General features: G+C 32.7%; 1 protein-coding gene across 1 annotated transcript in view; it reads left to right on the plus strand.

Moving 5' to 3' along the window:
• Positions 1 to 8,119, plus strand: part of LOC119643602 (optomotor-blind protein) — a 46,947-nt gene extending 38,828 nt beyond the window's left edge. The window contains exons 5-6 of the mRNA XM_038042981.1: positions 5,468 to 5,715; positions 5,814 to 8,119. Of these exons, the coding sequence (XP_037898909.1) occupies positions 5,468 to 5,715; positions 5,814 to 6,658 (1,093 nt within the window). The 3' untranslated portion in view covers positions 6,659 to 8,119. The remainder of the gene's footprint in view (positions 1 to 5,467; positions 5,716 to 5,813) is intronic.
• Positions 8,120 to 16,203: the final 8,084 nt, after the last annotated feature.

Consider the following 16,203-nt stretch of genomic DNA (forward strand, 5'->3'; position numbering starts at 1 on the left):
TTTTGATTAAGATTTCCATTAAATTTTTTCTTACCATTACGTATGGAGTACAAATCATACATAGTTGTACAGAATACAGGAAAAGGTAAAATTTATTACTAAACAATGAAGTCACAGTTGCGTTCCGCGCATGTGAGATGAAACTCATATTTGATTAAATGACTTCGTAAATAAATTTTATTGCCCCTTTAGTGTAAAGAAAACACATCTGGTGTAAAAAGAAACAAATTTTGGGCGTGGTTTGTGGGCTGAAAATGTCAATTTTGAACATAAAAATGGCATTGCAGTTACCATTAAAGCAGAAAGCTACAGAAGCATGATTACTGATTTTTTTTGATACGAACTAAATGATTTCGGCTAAGAAGGTATATATTTTTAACAAAACTTGGCAACGTGCAATTCATCTTGTGGCATCATCAATTTTTTACGAGAAAAGTCCAACGATTGTATAATTTTGAAAAATGCATCTGTAAACTTGCAATAAAACTCTTTTTATTTTATGGTTATATTCAAGTATTTGCTTACTCCAAGAAACTAGTACCCTTTGGTGATCCTAACCAATGACCAAGATTATTCGTGCGCTGAAATAAGAACAGACAAATGTGGAAAAGTGGGAAAAATTTGTGTTGCACAATTAAATTTTTAAAAAAGTTCAAAGATGGTCGTTTATTTGAAAGCGTTTTTATATAAAAATGGCATGAACCAATATCTAAAATAAAGGTGAATATACGTTGAGATATTTTGCGTTTAGTTTTTATTATAAATTAAAAAAAAAAAAAAAAAACATTTTTTTGATGACGCCATAATTGTGGGAGATTGCGTGTGATTAACGAAAAGATAAATATGAATAAATAGTGAACCGTTATTAATGTGAATTTGTTTGAGGCAAGTGATTTAAGCAGGAAAACACCTCCAATTTTTTTAGAAAATAATTCTATTTTTTGTCGACTTTTGTAGACGCTTTGAACTTTTTAACATGTGTAGGAAAGAACTCTCCACCTAGAGGAAGCTTATTGTTTAAAATTTTCCTAAACGCTCCGAAAGGTGTGCCTACGGCAAATGAATCCCCGGTGCAAAATCGCAGCCTAAAATCTTTATTGATGATCACCAAATTTTCTAATACACTAACATTACGATTTTAAAAAGTATTTATCTTCATATAAAAAAATTCCCAAACAGAGTTAGATCAACAAAACTTAATCGGAACGACAGCAATTGGAAAGTTTTCAGTGCTTTTGCCAAGAAATTACAAATTTGAGATGAAATTTTAGGCGTCGATTATGAATTCGACTATTGAATTATACATTTTTGGGCCATTTTCTTTGCCATTACGTAACACGTGAAATATAAAACTGACGATTTTATCATTGACAGATGCGACAAAAATGGTATTTTGTAACGTAACATCTTCGAGGAAAGAGAATGGGTAACAATTTTTCAACTTCAGTGGGCAGTTCCACTGCGTTGAGGTTGAAAATTGTTGAAATAAAAAAACATGTCCTTGACGTATTTCAATACTTTAAAAGCATTTTTCTCGAAGTATAATTTTTAAAAAGGCTCATAAAACAAACTACGGCAATCATTCTTTTCATTCGAATTGTTTACAATAATTTTAAAATAATATTTTGAAGATCACTACGCAGAAAGGGTTTCGAATTAGTGATTTAAACATTTTTTATTACGAAAAATTTGCATAATGCTAATCGAATATTGAATTTTTTAATTTAAATATTCGACAGTCGCAAGAAAAACGAAGTGTAAAGAAAACAAAATAGGAAAAAAAATTAGGAGAAATAAGATGTGCTTAACAACACTCTCAAATATTACTTTTTTCTCACTTTGCCTTCCATTCCAACAAAATTATCAAAAAGATGCGGCCGTTTACCCTTCGTGTTAACGACAGTTATTTTTATTAGAGCGGAACTTTTTACCCGAATTTGTATTGCCGTAAATGCTAAATAATCTTCTTTACTTCAGAACAAATATGCAATGAAAATATAATCGTTTCGCGAATCTGGACGCGTTGGAATATGAGACCAAAGAAATGAAGTGAATAGTTTCAGTAAGAAAAGAAACTTTAAAAGAAATTTTAAAGGAAACTTTCGCAGAACGAAGGCAAACACAAATACGATGAAGTACCAATCAGTTTTATAGGGCGGCAATTTCAATCCTATTGAACCCTACGTAGAACAATCGCGTGAAGCTTGATAATAACAAACAAGTTATCCCTTTTGACTAAAAATTTTATTTTACATAGACTCACCAAATCACGCTTTCCAATTTTTAAGCTTCAAAAATACTTATAAAACATAAAGTTTTAGAAATTTTCAATGAATATTAATTATGTGAAAAGACTACAATTTAAAGGCCCAAGTTTCCTCTAGCTTTTTCCATATCTCGAGATACGGGTGAATTATATTCGCATATACCAAAAAGCGTCAATTTAGCGCATTGTTTTGGAGTTGACAAACCGACGAGATTAAAGGCGAAAACCACCCCAAATACCTTCAAAAGAAGCAAAAAAATTCTAATAACGTCGAGAAAAAACGAAAATGTAATTATATATTTCTCAAAATCTACGATTTCTTGGAACTATTCCTGAAAAATTTCGCACTGAAATTTCTCAACATCACTTAGCAATTCCGTGGAAAAATTAAGTTGATCGATCATAATATCCCCACAATTAAAATTAGACTAGTTGCCGTTTCATATGCACTCCAATTTACGCCAATTGAATAGTTTTTATACTGTCACTTAGACTTTTTTATGTCATTCGGGTAAATGAGATATTATCGTTGCATAAAAATAATTTGTATTTGTAAGTAACTATACCCACAGACACGTCGCTGTAGCTCGGTCTACTTAAATGAAAAAATAAGACCAGAAAACCAACTGCTTCTAATTTAGCAGTGCTTATGGGTATACAATATTTTTCGTTGGTCCATTCTCTGCGCAGATATAAAGATTGACTGTTTTCCAGACTCTAGAAGACGCAGCCGCTCACAATTCTAATGATCAACCATATATTTTGTTAATGTCGATTGTAAACGCCAATTGAATTAGGAATTGCAATCCCTTAAAGAATGCAATGTTGTGTCAAACTTTCAGATCAACCAGGAAAGAACGTTGTCAGTTTATAGGTTTGGAACAAATAAACAGTTGCTTTTCTATTTATATAGATTTATAGATTTTTAATATACACTTAAGAAAATATACATATTATATACATAAAATATACACAAAAAAAAAAATATACACAAAAATATTTTATACTAAATCAACATATAGGACCACCAACATAATTATTACGCTATCTTTAATGGAGTTGTAACATCGCTCTGTTCTTTTCGTTACCTTTTCCACATTCGTAATAATTTTTTGCGTCTATTCGAACCAACAGTTTAGCGTTTTAAGGTTATGTTGTTGAGACGTGAATTCCATTCTGCTGTCGATATATTCACAAATGCATCCTCTATCCAATTCAAAAAAAATTGAGTACAGTCTATGTAATCAAACTTTTAGGAAGTCATATTTTTAATCCACGCTTCTATCTCTATCTAATTAAAAAGAGATAGTTCGTTCAAAACAATCCAAAAATTAATTCTTAGAGATGTTTCTGCTATCAAGTAAAATATCTAGAAAAGACGTCTCATCTCAGCGTAACTTCACAAGAAATACATATTTTTGGCCTTTTCCAAGTTGCTGTAGTCGATTTTGGGCCTATAAATGGGTGGATCACTGCCCTTTACTAAACTAACCATTCAAGTGAATCCACATTGTGAAATGCCAACTTTTTATCTTAAATTTTCACCTTTCGCAATTCCTAAATGGACGCATTTCGATAAAAAGTTGCATGTATACGACAACGTTGGTTCTAATATTAAAAACATGTGTGTGCACGTAGGAAAAAATAAAGAGGAAACCTACATTCTTATTGCAGTTAAATTTGAAATTGCGGGTGGGTCCCCCAGTCGACCGCGCGAGACCATCTGTACATAGAATTTCTGAATGGCTTAGCTTTTTAGCAACTATCAAGTTAAAGATATGATCTAACTTTCAACATTATAAATTCACATTTTTTTTTCTTAGGTCAAACGTGGAACGAACTAGACCTTACTTCAAGACCGTACCAAGCTCTAGTTTTATATATCAATTTATGCGGCTGCTAGATTTGCAACAACGGATTCAGAATTTTATAATAACAAAGTTGAAAGTAAGCCCGACAAGCTTAGATAGAACAACCAGATAATAATCTATCTTGCGCGAATATTTTTGGCTTATAAACAAAACCCATCTGACTCGGCGTCGAGAAACAACTTACAAAGTGTAGTGTAGAATCCCTGACGAGTATATCTTAGCCTAATAAATGCAGTGAGCAAAATGTTATACCTAACTTTTTCAACGCGATGCAAAAGCTAAGAACGTATCTTCGTATACTTGCCGAAGGATGGGGTTGTACTAATTTTATCAGAACGTTTGCACACATAGGGAAAGGCCTCGAAAATCGCATAAAGTGTATGTATTCTTGCTCACTAACAAATTCTGAATCGATTTAAAAATATGCGTTTGTTTGTCTGTCCGTGAAATCGATGTCTGTGGTAAGACATTGCCCCGGCCGCAAAAATGAATCTATCGGCCTCAAATTCGCAGAAAGACTAGTTTGCGAGATCGTATTGAAAACGAGCAAAATCAGTCAAAGAACATACTTACCCAACCATGTAAATTGAGAATTCTTTGGTTTTCAAAAGCAAAAAACAATTGGCGGATGAAACTATAACAACTTCCACGCATAATATCTGGGGCGATCTTATAATGTTTTTACAAATGTTACATTACGTAAAAGTTACATTTTTTGTCAAAACTTTTATACCGTTCAGAAGTCAGCTTCAGAGATATGCTTATTATTGAGTAACGTCAAATTCGAAATCTCCGTAAGCATGCCCGTGTGTTAGTTTGTCCATCTATCCGTTTCCCTATTAGTTTGCGCTCTGTGGCAAATACTTTTGCGTCTGAAGATATTACGTTCGAATTTGTGGAAAACATCACAAATTTTTGCATGCAGTATTGAAAGTCGGCTAAGTACGTAGAGGGCACGATTACATAAATTAAGAAGATCTCTGCTTTTTGGATTTTTTTATGCATTATTCGTAAATTACAATAGATATACGATGAAAACTTTTAAGTATATTCTACAAAAATGAGTAAGATCAGCCACATCCGCCCAATGTTATAGAGAATCGAAATGTACTTTTTTTTTTTTTTTAATCCTTATTAGAAGAAAAGTGGTGGGTTAAAAGTTTCGGCGAGAACCAATAAAATTTTTTCCACTAATTTATTTTTTTATATGTATCAGTCAATATAAAGAAAGTATATCGTGTGTGTGTGTGTGTGTGTGAACAAAGTTATTTTATTCTTCTACAACACTTGGATATTCTAATCATCTTATTTGTACCAACTGTTGTTACAGGCAAGCTTTAATGTCCAATCGCGGGTCCGATTCGGATAAACTTAATCCCACTCATGTCAGTAGCACACGAGCCCCTCTGCATTTAGGACACACAGGCCGGCCGCCGCACCACTTACACCCACATGCAGTTTTGCACGACAATCAACAAGATGAGGAAGACAAATTATTAGATGTAGTAGGACCTCCTCAAAGCCCATTACTGCCTTTAAGTCATTCGTTACAACAGATGCACGCCCACCAACATTCGAGTAAGTGTAATGAAAGTGAAATTATTTATATGCATAAGTAAAATGTCTACCCTTTGCAATCCCTCTTAATTGAATAAGATTTTCTAATCAATTCAAAGCCCTTGCAGCTTGGTTCAACCACTTGGCCAGTGCGGGCGATCATAACACTGAGGATGCTCTTCGACGGCGGCTACAATCAGATGAAGTTGAACGCGACGGCAGTGATTCAAGTTGTTCTGAAAGTATAGGTGGTAGTACAGGTGGAGCATTTAGACCAACATCATCGGGTAGTCCAAAGGAGGGAACGACTGGACTAAATAGTGCAGCTTCATATCCTGCACCAAATATATCAGTTGGCCCGCCTATACATCCATCACCGCATTTATTGCCTTATCTCTATCCCCACGCTCTTTACCCGCCCCCCCATTTAGGATTGCTCCACAATCCAGCAACAGCTATGAATCCTACCGGGCTCAATCCCGGCCTACTTTTTAATGCTCAACTTGCCTTGGCTGCTCAGCACCCTGCCTTATTTGGTCACTACTCAGGACATGCACCAGCGTCTCCATTACAAAATCTTAAGGGTCATCGATTTTCACCATATAGTTTACCCGGCAGTTTAGGATCCGCGTTTGATGCTGTAACACCAGGGTCGAATTCAAACCGTACTGGAACCAACTCGTCAGATTGCCCCAACATAAGCGGAACCGTAAGTGCTGAAAATGGACCCCGTAGCCTTAGCTCTAGCCCTCGACCTCGTGCCTCATCTCACTCGCCTCCTACTCGGCCAATTTCAATGTCACCAACTACACCACCGTCTCTGCTAAAGCGAACTAATTCACCAACGGAATTGAAAAGCATAGAAAATATGGTGAACGGTCTCGAGGTGCAACATAACGGTAGCTCCATTGGATCTGTCGATGAATTGCAGCGAAAATCTCCTGGAATGCATATAGATCAGTGACACTTATACGATCGAGATGATAACGATCGTTCATCTATTATTGATCTCGATGATGTGTGACCATTTCATTGTCGACTCGAATTTGCTCGCCTGAATCCAATTTCAAATGCAATTGTCAATCAGCGTTATGAATTTTGAAATATTTAATTTCACACTGTATGCTTCTTATACTGATGGCGATGCTGATTTATTTCTTGGGGCAAAATTTTGCAACGCTTTTCATTTGTTAAATTTTGAAGCCAAAGATACTGTTAATGTAGGTTTCTTTTTTCACTCAGAAAAGAATATTATGTATACCTATATATTTGTAAGTTGTAAGAGGTAACCACAAATGTAATCGTCGATTCCTATTATCCACACTTTGTGCAATTTTAGCCAACGAACGTTCGATCGCTCCGTTTTTGTTTCTTACGATTGCATCAGGTATACATTTAAGAAGGAGGTAGTGTATTTTATACCGTCTCTTATCATTCCCGATAAAAAATGCATGTGTTTTCTACATCTACCTTTGTTCTAAAACATATGCGTTGTGAATACAATTGTAAGGTGTTAGAAGAAGATGCAATGAAGTTGGTGCGGTAAAAAAGTTATAGAGTGCGATTTGAAGAAATAAATTTATAGAATATTATAAATATTCATTTCATTTTATCGTCGTAAACGTCGGCAGAATATTTTTTGGTTACCTAAAGCATAAGAATTTAGTGTTAGTTAATACCGTTTTTTGTATTCAAAATCTAAATCCCCTAGTTCCTTCAGCTAGTTGTCAATTGAAATTGGACTCCCAAAGCGTATATCGGGCGGCCTAATAGATCGCCCAATATAGCACTTTAATTGCGCTGCACAATTTTAATTTTAAGGTGTGATCTATTGGACGAAACTTTATAAATTATTTGCTATCCTAAGCCTGACATACATTCCTTTCCCAAAAAATTTTTGACACTATAGTCCAATAATCGATTGCACTTGTTCATTTTTAAGCAACTTTAATGAAGAAAATATGTACGCCGTTCGTATTAGCATAAATGAATTAAAAAAATAAAACATGGCAAAGCAATATTAATTGTGATTAAGATCTTTTCAAACTTATGTGTAATTTGAATATGTATAAGTACCCGTATGTATTTAAATTAATATAAAGCGTTTGTTAAACATGAATATACAAACATATGCCAGTATATGCATTATATTATTATATATGCATTACCTACATTTAATTGTGTACATACGTACAAGTGAAAATAATAAACAAACTGGAGATATAAGATCTATTGCCAGACTAATTTTTTAGTCGCTTCTGTAATTTATGAACATCGTTTCAAAATTGAACATCTCTTTCAGTCAATTTTTAAAGAAAGTTCTAAGCGAATATATGACATCGTGCAAACCAATGCAACTAATAGAAATTTGTAATTATAATTAGATTTAATTGTAAATATACAAAATTTTAAATAACGATCGCAACAAACATGTAAATAAAATTAAAATATAAACATATGTAAACAAAGATATTTTATTTAAAGATTTATACAACATTTAGGTAAAGTAAAATGTCTACACGTACATACAAGTGTATAATATGATGTATTATTTAAAAAAAAAACATAAATTTTAAATTGAATTTATCTTCAAGATATTTGTATAATATAAAGAATAAGTAGTTATCAATTTAAAAAATTAACTCAAAGGTATTTTATCTGATCAAAATAAGAAAAATTGTTTAGTTCATTTATTAATGCATATATGTTCCCGTCTATATATTTTATTCTGAAAATCTATAGCATTAAAAATGTCATAATCACAGGATCAAACATTTATTAACCTTGTGTATTAAAGACGTTTATGCATTCATTTTCTTTTCGATGACATAAAAATTGTACTAAATCATTTAAGTTTGTATTTGGAATTATTCACAGTTGCAAATCTAAATTTGTTATTCAAAATATATGCAAAAAAATCAAAAAGTCGATAAAAACATATACTAAAATAAACGAAAACTTTAACAAATTTACGAATTTTATTCTGCAAATTAGAAAGCTTTAGTTCATGGCTTCTTGATTTGATGTTGTTCACCTTAGATAATCAACGAAGGAGCAAAACATTTTGCTCTCTGTAATAAATGTCAACCTTTTGCTTTAATGAACCCTCTGCCTTTTTCTCCTTGTTTCGTCTTTGCAAACCGAATAATTTGGCTGCTTGTTTGTTTATTTATTATACTTCACATATATCATATTCTATACCTAAAAATTAAGATTATATAAATTCGTTAAACATAAGTAACACACGGGGCGTACTTGCTCTTGTCCATAGTGTATCAATCTTTCAAATGGAGAGCAAAAATTTGAGAGAAGTATTCAAAGTTTGCGCGGACCATTTCGAATTTTGAATTTATTCAGAGAAGAATTGAATATGTCCAGTTATTCATCGCAAAAGTGTCAAAACTGACCATAACCAGCGTGATTTACGCGCAAGAAGATCTATAATAAAAAAAATGAAATCTATACATTAGATTTGTTTTATAATTAAGGCATATATCCTAACTCTGTTCAAACAAATGTTGCGTTCTACAATGTTTCAAGTCATTTTCCAAATATAAATAACCAAACTGGAACACTTTGCATATCTTGGTACACAACTTTAGACTATCCACGTTTAATGTGGCATATAATTTAATAAATTAGTATAATATTGGTTTTACATATCAAATTAATTTCTTTAACGATAAGAAAACAATTTTCTGATCGCATGACAAGCCTAACACAGTTAAATGTATTGAACTGCAACCAACTGGATTAGCTAAATGCGATAACTTAACCCCTTTTAATAGGCGGGAAATCATTTAATACACATGCACATTAAGCCAATCAACTTAACAAGCCAACAACGCTTTTGTGGAATACTATGAACGAATGGATGAATTTCTTAAAAAAACTTATGCGAAACATTAATGCATTAAATGAAACTATATTCGCTAAACTGCAGTTTTTTACTTCAATATCTACGGTTTTGAGATATTCAACAATAGAACCGACGGACGTGGATAAATCGATACCAAACCAAATCATTTGTTTCCCATTAGACAAAGTAGCTGAGACCATTTTAATGCAAACAGATAACTTTCGCAAAAACATTTTTAACTGTACAATACACAAGCTAAATACCGAAATGAAAAGTTAGCAACCAACACTCTGGTTACCTTAATTCTAAAAAGCCCATAAATTTTTATGAAATAAAACACCTGTATCGATTATCAACAAACTATTGGAAGCTTTGCAATGTATTCACTAATAATGCAAATGAATTGCTCTTTATCACTATCTATTTGGCACCCCTAAAAATTCATAAATGCATAATAACAATTAATATTACTCAATGATCACAAATCGCTTGAAGTATGGATACGCTTCACTGATCAGCATATGCGACTGAATGAAAGGGTTGCGTTCTAATAATGCAACCCCTGTTAGTTTCTATACCAATAAAATTCTCCACATCCGGAACAAAACGAACCCAACCGATCGTCAGTCATGCTCGATTAAATAACATGCCGGAAATGAAGTTACCAAAACGTGATGCCTACAACCACTGATCTGTAACCAGCAAAAGGCGATCATTCCAACACATAAACTTGCATTTCACATAAACGACTTGGCAACACCAAAGTACAGATTGGTGTTCTCTTGTAAATAATAAGTTGTTTCTCGGCTCACATAACTATAATGCTTTCTGTATATTTCGATGGTGAAGTTGAATTAAGAGTATAACATTTATTTATTCAAAAAACATTTTTGTTGTATAATGACCAACACCGATTGAACACATTCCATTTGCGACATGAGACTATCACTGATCGGCAAAATCACAGTTTATTGGTTTGTACGTGTAAAGGCTTATTATAAGAGTAAGTCTTTATTCTCCCAGATTTTTTGATTATTTAAGTTAATTTTGGCCAAGAAATTACGCATATATAATCTATATATTAACGATAGGAAATTGCTAATAGAAAAAAAAGAAAACAAGCATATCTGCCGATATATAGGACGATCGATCGTAAATGACAAAATTATTCCCAAAAAGATTTGCAAAATTTCCACACACAAATGAGATGATAAACTGATTAACATAAATAAAAAGCACGCATAGAAGAGTGTACGGATGCTTACGTATTACTCATTGTTAGCCCACAACTAACGAGTGTCCAATAAGCGCAACGATCGAAATAACATAGTGTCAACAAAATCAAGGTAGGAATTTTTTTAATCCAATTGTTCTTCAGAATGGAATGCATTGTCCTGCAAAAGTTTGCAAAACAACTTATCAAACTGACACCAAACAAAAACCCTAAATTCCGACAAATATAAATTTCACTATTGGTGCATAAGGTTGATTATAGTAGAGTGCAATGGCAAAACCTCCTCATCTTTTTTTAAACAAAGACATTTGCGACGCGGAACAGTGATTTATAAATTTCAAACCCGTCACTTTATACAAGATATTGTTTCTTTACGGCAACAAAAAAAAGATCTGTATTGTGTAGGTAAGTTAGTAAATGTTGAATAATTTGATTATAAGAATTTTTCTGATCATCATCGTTTTTGTTGAAACTATATTTTTACTTGCACAGTGTGAAAGAATTTAAATTATTTGCTCAATGAATTTAAAATAAGAAAAACCTGTGAACACAAAATAGCGTTACATTCGGCAGGAGTGGTATTGAAACCACTCTCAATCTAGACTATTTAAAAAAAAGTTACAAGTATTTTTTTTTTATGTATTTAAATGTCCAATTTTGAATACATCGAAGCGATATTAATCCTCTTTCAGCTTTTATTCAAATTTATACGAATTTTATTAACAAGTAATGCATAAACAGATTGGTTTCATATGAGTAATCAAATGAATCGGAGTGCAATGAGATTGAACGATTTATTGTGTATGAGTACCCTATGATATCGTTTGTTAAGGGCAGACACCACTACAATTAATTTGGTTAAATACGAAGTGGAAATACACACGCACATCCGTTCATGCATATTTCATTTTATTTATATGTATAATTATTATATATGCACTTAATTTACGCACATGCTGTCGCGAATATTTGTGCATCTTAACACAATGGACGTAAATATTTAGTAAAGCAAACCAAAAGTGCATTTTACGTGTTATTCATTACTGAAATTTAACATCATTTGTGATAAACATGCCCGTATCAATAAAAATATTAACACAAACTTGAAATAAATATCTCCATAACTTAGACAAGGAATATTAAAACTTGTAAATGGGTTTCGAAACCTAAATAACTTAATTTTTGGAAGTAGCAAATGCGCAATTATAGTTCACATAGTTTGTACCATATAAGAACTGTTGTTAATTGTATGAAAGTTATTTAGGTGGGTGTTGTTGATAACAGTATTATACAAAAATTTATTAATTCGCGTTAATAAAGTGACAATTGCAAATGGTTACGTATGTATCTTCTCTCTAAAATCAGTACTAAAGCCTGTGGCCGGAGTCCTTCTGGTCACTTCTGTCACGAGGGGAATATTCTTTTTAATTTGTCTCGATTAGCTTAAGACGTTTTCTTAACAGTAAATGAATTGACTTTTATACTTGGTGTGCAATCATGCGTGCAGCTCATCAGCGCAATATAACTCGTAAATTTTGTATTTAATCGAGTGTTAAATTTTCTTCTATTACGTTACGTAGCAAAAAGAAGCTGTGTGCTCTTCAACCCTCAACATAGCAATTGAATGATTTCGACTCCTTTAGTACGATTTCAGGGTATTAAACTTTCGTTATTTAGTCTGAAATAACAATTACTCATCAGATATGTCGTTTTCAACAGCACTAAAATCGTTTGATATATTAAACCTTGGATAGTTATATTAAACTTCAAATGTGTACGAGCTAAATGAATAGACAGTATGACACATAATTTTTACACTAGCTATGAAAATAATTCTGACCTCATATCAAAAGTTGCAATTTAATCTTGGCTGAGATCCTAACAATAACTAAAACTGATACTGTCTTGGAAAATTTAAACAATACAAATTTTATACTTAAAAGCACACAAAACCACTGGAAATCGAAAATTGTTCGTTCATTTTTTTCTATAATTTTTACTGTAACACCAAAAAATATTATTCTGGTAAATACATAACTGCTGGTTTATCGACGTTTTTAACATAAAATGGAAGGCATTTTACATACTTGCTAACGAAATTTAAGACATTAAAAGAAAAAGCAAATGATGATGTGCCTAGTTTTCAAATTTATACTCTTATAATATAAATTTCCTATAATGTAAGATAGAAATTAAAAATCCTTTTGGGTACTCAGACCTGCGCTTTGATTGGTTTATACTCCAACGCTACTACTCTAATAAGCATTAATGACTGTGAAGTAGTTATAGTTCCACCACGACAGTCAATATTACTTTCCAGAGATGCAACTAATATAACTGTAGATACAAAAAAGGGTTTTCTTAGAGCAAAGTTACCGCCCAAAGATTTAAGTACATGTAGTAAGTTCAAAATAAATACTGGACAACGGCGCAGAATTTCTGTTTTCATAATTATGATTCCCATGAAAGAATATAAGAATATATAGCGTACCCGTTTCGTCTGTGTCTACTGGTATTACCGATTCGTCTTCAAAAAATTAGATATGTCTCTTCTTCCTTTGACTTATTATCAAAATGTTAGATGCGTGAAGTCCAAACTTCGTAACTGGCATTCTCAATAGCTGAAACTCTGAATTCCAAGTTATACATAAAAATATACAAAAATAATGAAATTCTGTGCGTATCATACGATACACATATGTAATGGATTAAATACCAATACACACCCCAATGGCTTCGGACGACGAACTGTATGCTTTCGCTAATTTTTACACTATGCTCAATGATCCAAAATCGCTGGTCGTATCTTGCGATATAGTGTAGAGCAGTAATCAATCAGAAGGGTAGTTCAGTCTGATTTATTAAAAAACTAAAGCAGATAAAGAATCATAGGAAGAAACTTATTGAAAAATTTAACTTAAGCGAAAACGCCGTAAAGAGCATCAACAGTATCAAATTAATCGAACGTCTGTAATCCAACACCATGAATCCGAATTGTACTAAATTATATATGCGTACAACAACGAAACTTTGTTCTATGTTTCTTAATAATCTTACACTAATGCTCTCTCCTTATATTATTATCCTTTACCATAATTTTTTGTACGAAAACTTCTGTGAACAAATATTATCTTCATCCATAATGAAGTATATAGAGAAATAATAAATATAACCACTAATACCTAGTAAGATATATGCATAACAATGAATGTTAGTTATATGCACAACTTACTAAACAAAGTTAAATAAAATTGTTAACCTTTTTCGTCGACATGAGTGTGTTTTCAGGACAACTGTATTATTCAAGCTTATTCCTAGTGCACGGAATAAATCCGCCTGTGTACCCGGGTAAGTAAGAACAGCGACTGCCAAGTCAGTGTCCGAGGGTTCAAATCTAAAGCGCGATAGAGTTTTCATTGATCGTGTGGTATATAGTGGATGCTCAGTCGGTAAAGGCATAACAGTTATCGACTGGGTACATACCCACTGGGCAGTGACAATCACCATCCTATTTCTTTTTCTTTTCTTCTCTTCCTTCCTCCCTGTCGTCGTGTTACACGAAGATGGTACATCTTCTGAAGAATCGGGCCCGTATGGGAACACAATCAATTTTCTGTTGCAAGCTTCTACAAAATTCTTGAACCTTTTGGCTGATCAATGTTGATATATTTCCAATACCCGATCAGAGTCAACTAAACTCTCCATCTGACTTATGTACGCAGCATTTAAGTGACTATAGCAAGCAAGACTTCGCATGTTAAAATCTGCTCCTCGAAACGAGCAGCGAACACATCACTTTATGATTGTGCGAAATGTTTCTGCCTTTACAAAAGTAAAAAAGTGAAATGACTGAAAGAATTTGAAAACACACCTTGTATTTAAAAAAAATGGCAGATTCTCAACTTTCAATTAATTTCCTGATACAAACGCGTACAGAAAACGACCTATGAACGATATATGTCAAAGTTTTATTACGGAATTGTGCGTATATATAATATATATGTATTATGTATGTACATAAGTTCATGATCGTTGGATACAAACTTTAAAAATACTCCAGTTCCTTTTGATTATTGAAGTTGCTGCTATAAATTCACATTATAAGCTCGTGATCCATAACGGCAGCTTATTATGAAACTTCTAATCTAAATTAATAGCTTTTTATTTCTAATGTAATGTAAAATTTATGTTAACCTTTTTAGAAAAATCCTGGACGTACATACTACTGAACAGCGGTTCAAGCAAATAATTGCACGTAAAAAACAATTTTCAATCACTCGGTGCTTCATTTTTATCAACATTTAGAAACAATTAGATGGAATTCTACCCTATTCGGACGGTCTTAATACAATTTCAGATTCTTTTTGATACTGACTTAGTCCAATGCGTTTGTACTTATAACATTAAAATTTTCTGTTTACCTGGCAGATGTAATATTTTGGATATATTATAATGAGATTAGAATTATTTTTTAACTTATTCTTTGTAATTTATTTTAAAAAGAAGGGGGCTTTTCAGCATTCCTTTCCCAATACTTGACTTTTAATCAACGGCCATTTTCTGGGTAAATATAGCCAAATCTCTTAAAAAGCCTAAGAAAATGAAAAATATCTATTATTCATGTTTAGCGTGAGGACATAAAACAAAAGTAGCGACGTAAACCCATCCTTTACTAGCATATCAAAATCATAGACTGACGATTCGCTTTAATTGCGTCACCCCTTGAAAATATATGGTGAGTTATTTAGAACGCGTTTATTATATTCCGTATTATGCTATGTTACAACATAAGTCATTCTTACCATCTTCTTCTCTCTTTATTATTAATTATCAAACGCATCCTCAAAAACTTTGATAAAAAGTAAAAATCAAACATTTCAAGTATTACATTTCGCAAAACTTTCTAACTTTCTAACTGGAAAATCATCTAGTTATGCTCACTATTCCAATTGCGTCGAACCGTATCATAATACTGACGTCTTATCTGTAATCGGTAACGACCAATACGCGTTCAAATTATGCCAGACATTATACGTACAATAAAATCGAGTAGTTTGTATATAGCTCAGACTACTTTGTGTACATCAGAAAGAATATATTTTTTTAATATTAGCACCATGTTTGTAAGGCGCAGAGGCATGCCGCTGGCGACACGAAAATAAATAATGATCGTTATCAACGTGAAATTTTTATTCAGTACAGTAGCAATACAACGATAAAAGCGATTGTGATCGACGTACTGACCTGCCTCTCTTTACAAATAAGTTTTACATTTATTATTAGTTTGCTTAAGTGATGGGTATTTAATATTCGTCACAAGCACTTGTTTCTGCTTGATTTTTATCCCCTAGTATAATTCTGTTTTTCACACCACAGGAGCTGCGGTAATAGATCCGAAGCTTGTCGTTGACATATA

Source organism: Glossina fuscipes, unplaced genomic scaffold (genome assembly GCF_014805625.2).
Source record: "Glossina fuscipes isolate IAEA_lab_2018 unplaced genomic scaffold, Yale_Gfus_2 61398, whole genome shotgun sequence".
Classification (NCBI taxonomy): Eukaryota; Metazoa; Arthropoda; class Insecta; order Diptera; family Glossinidae; genus Glossina; species Glossina fuscipes.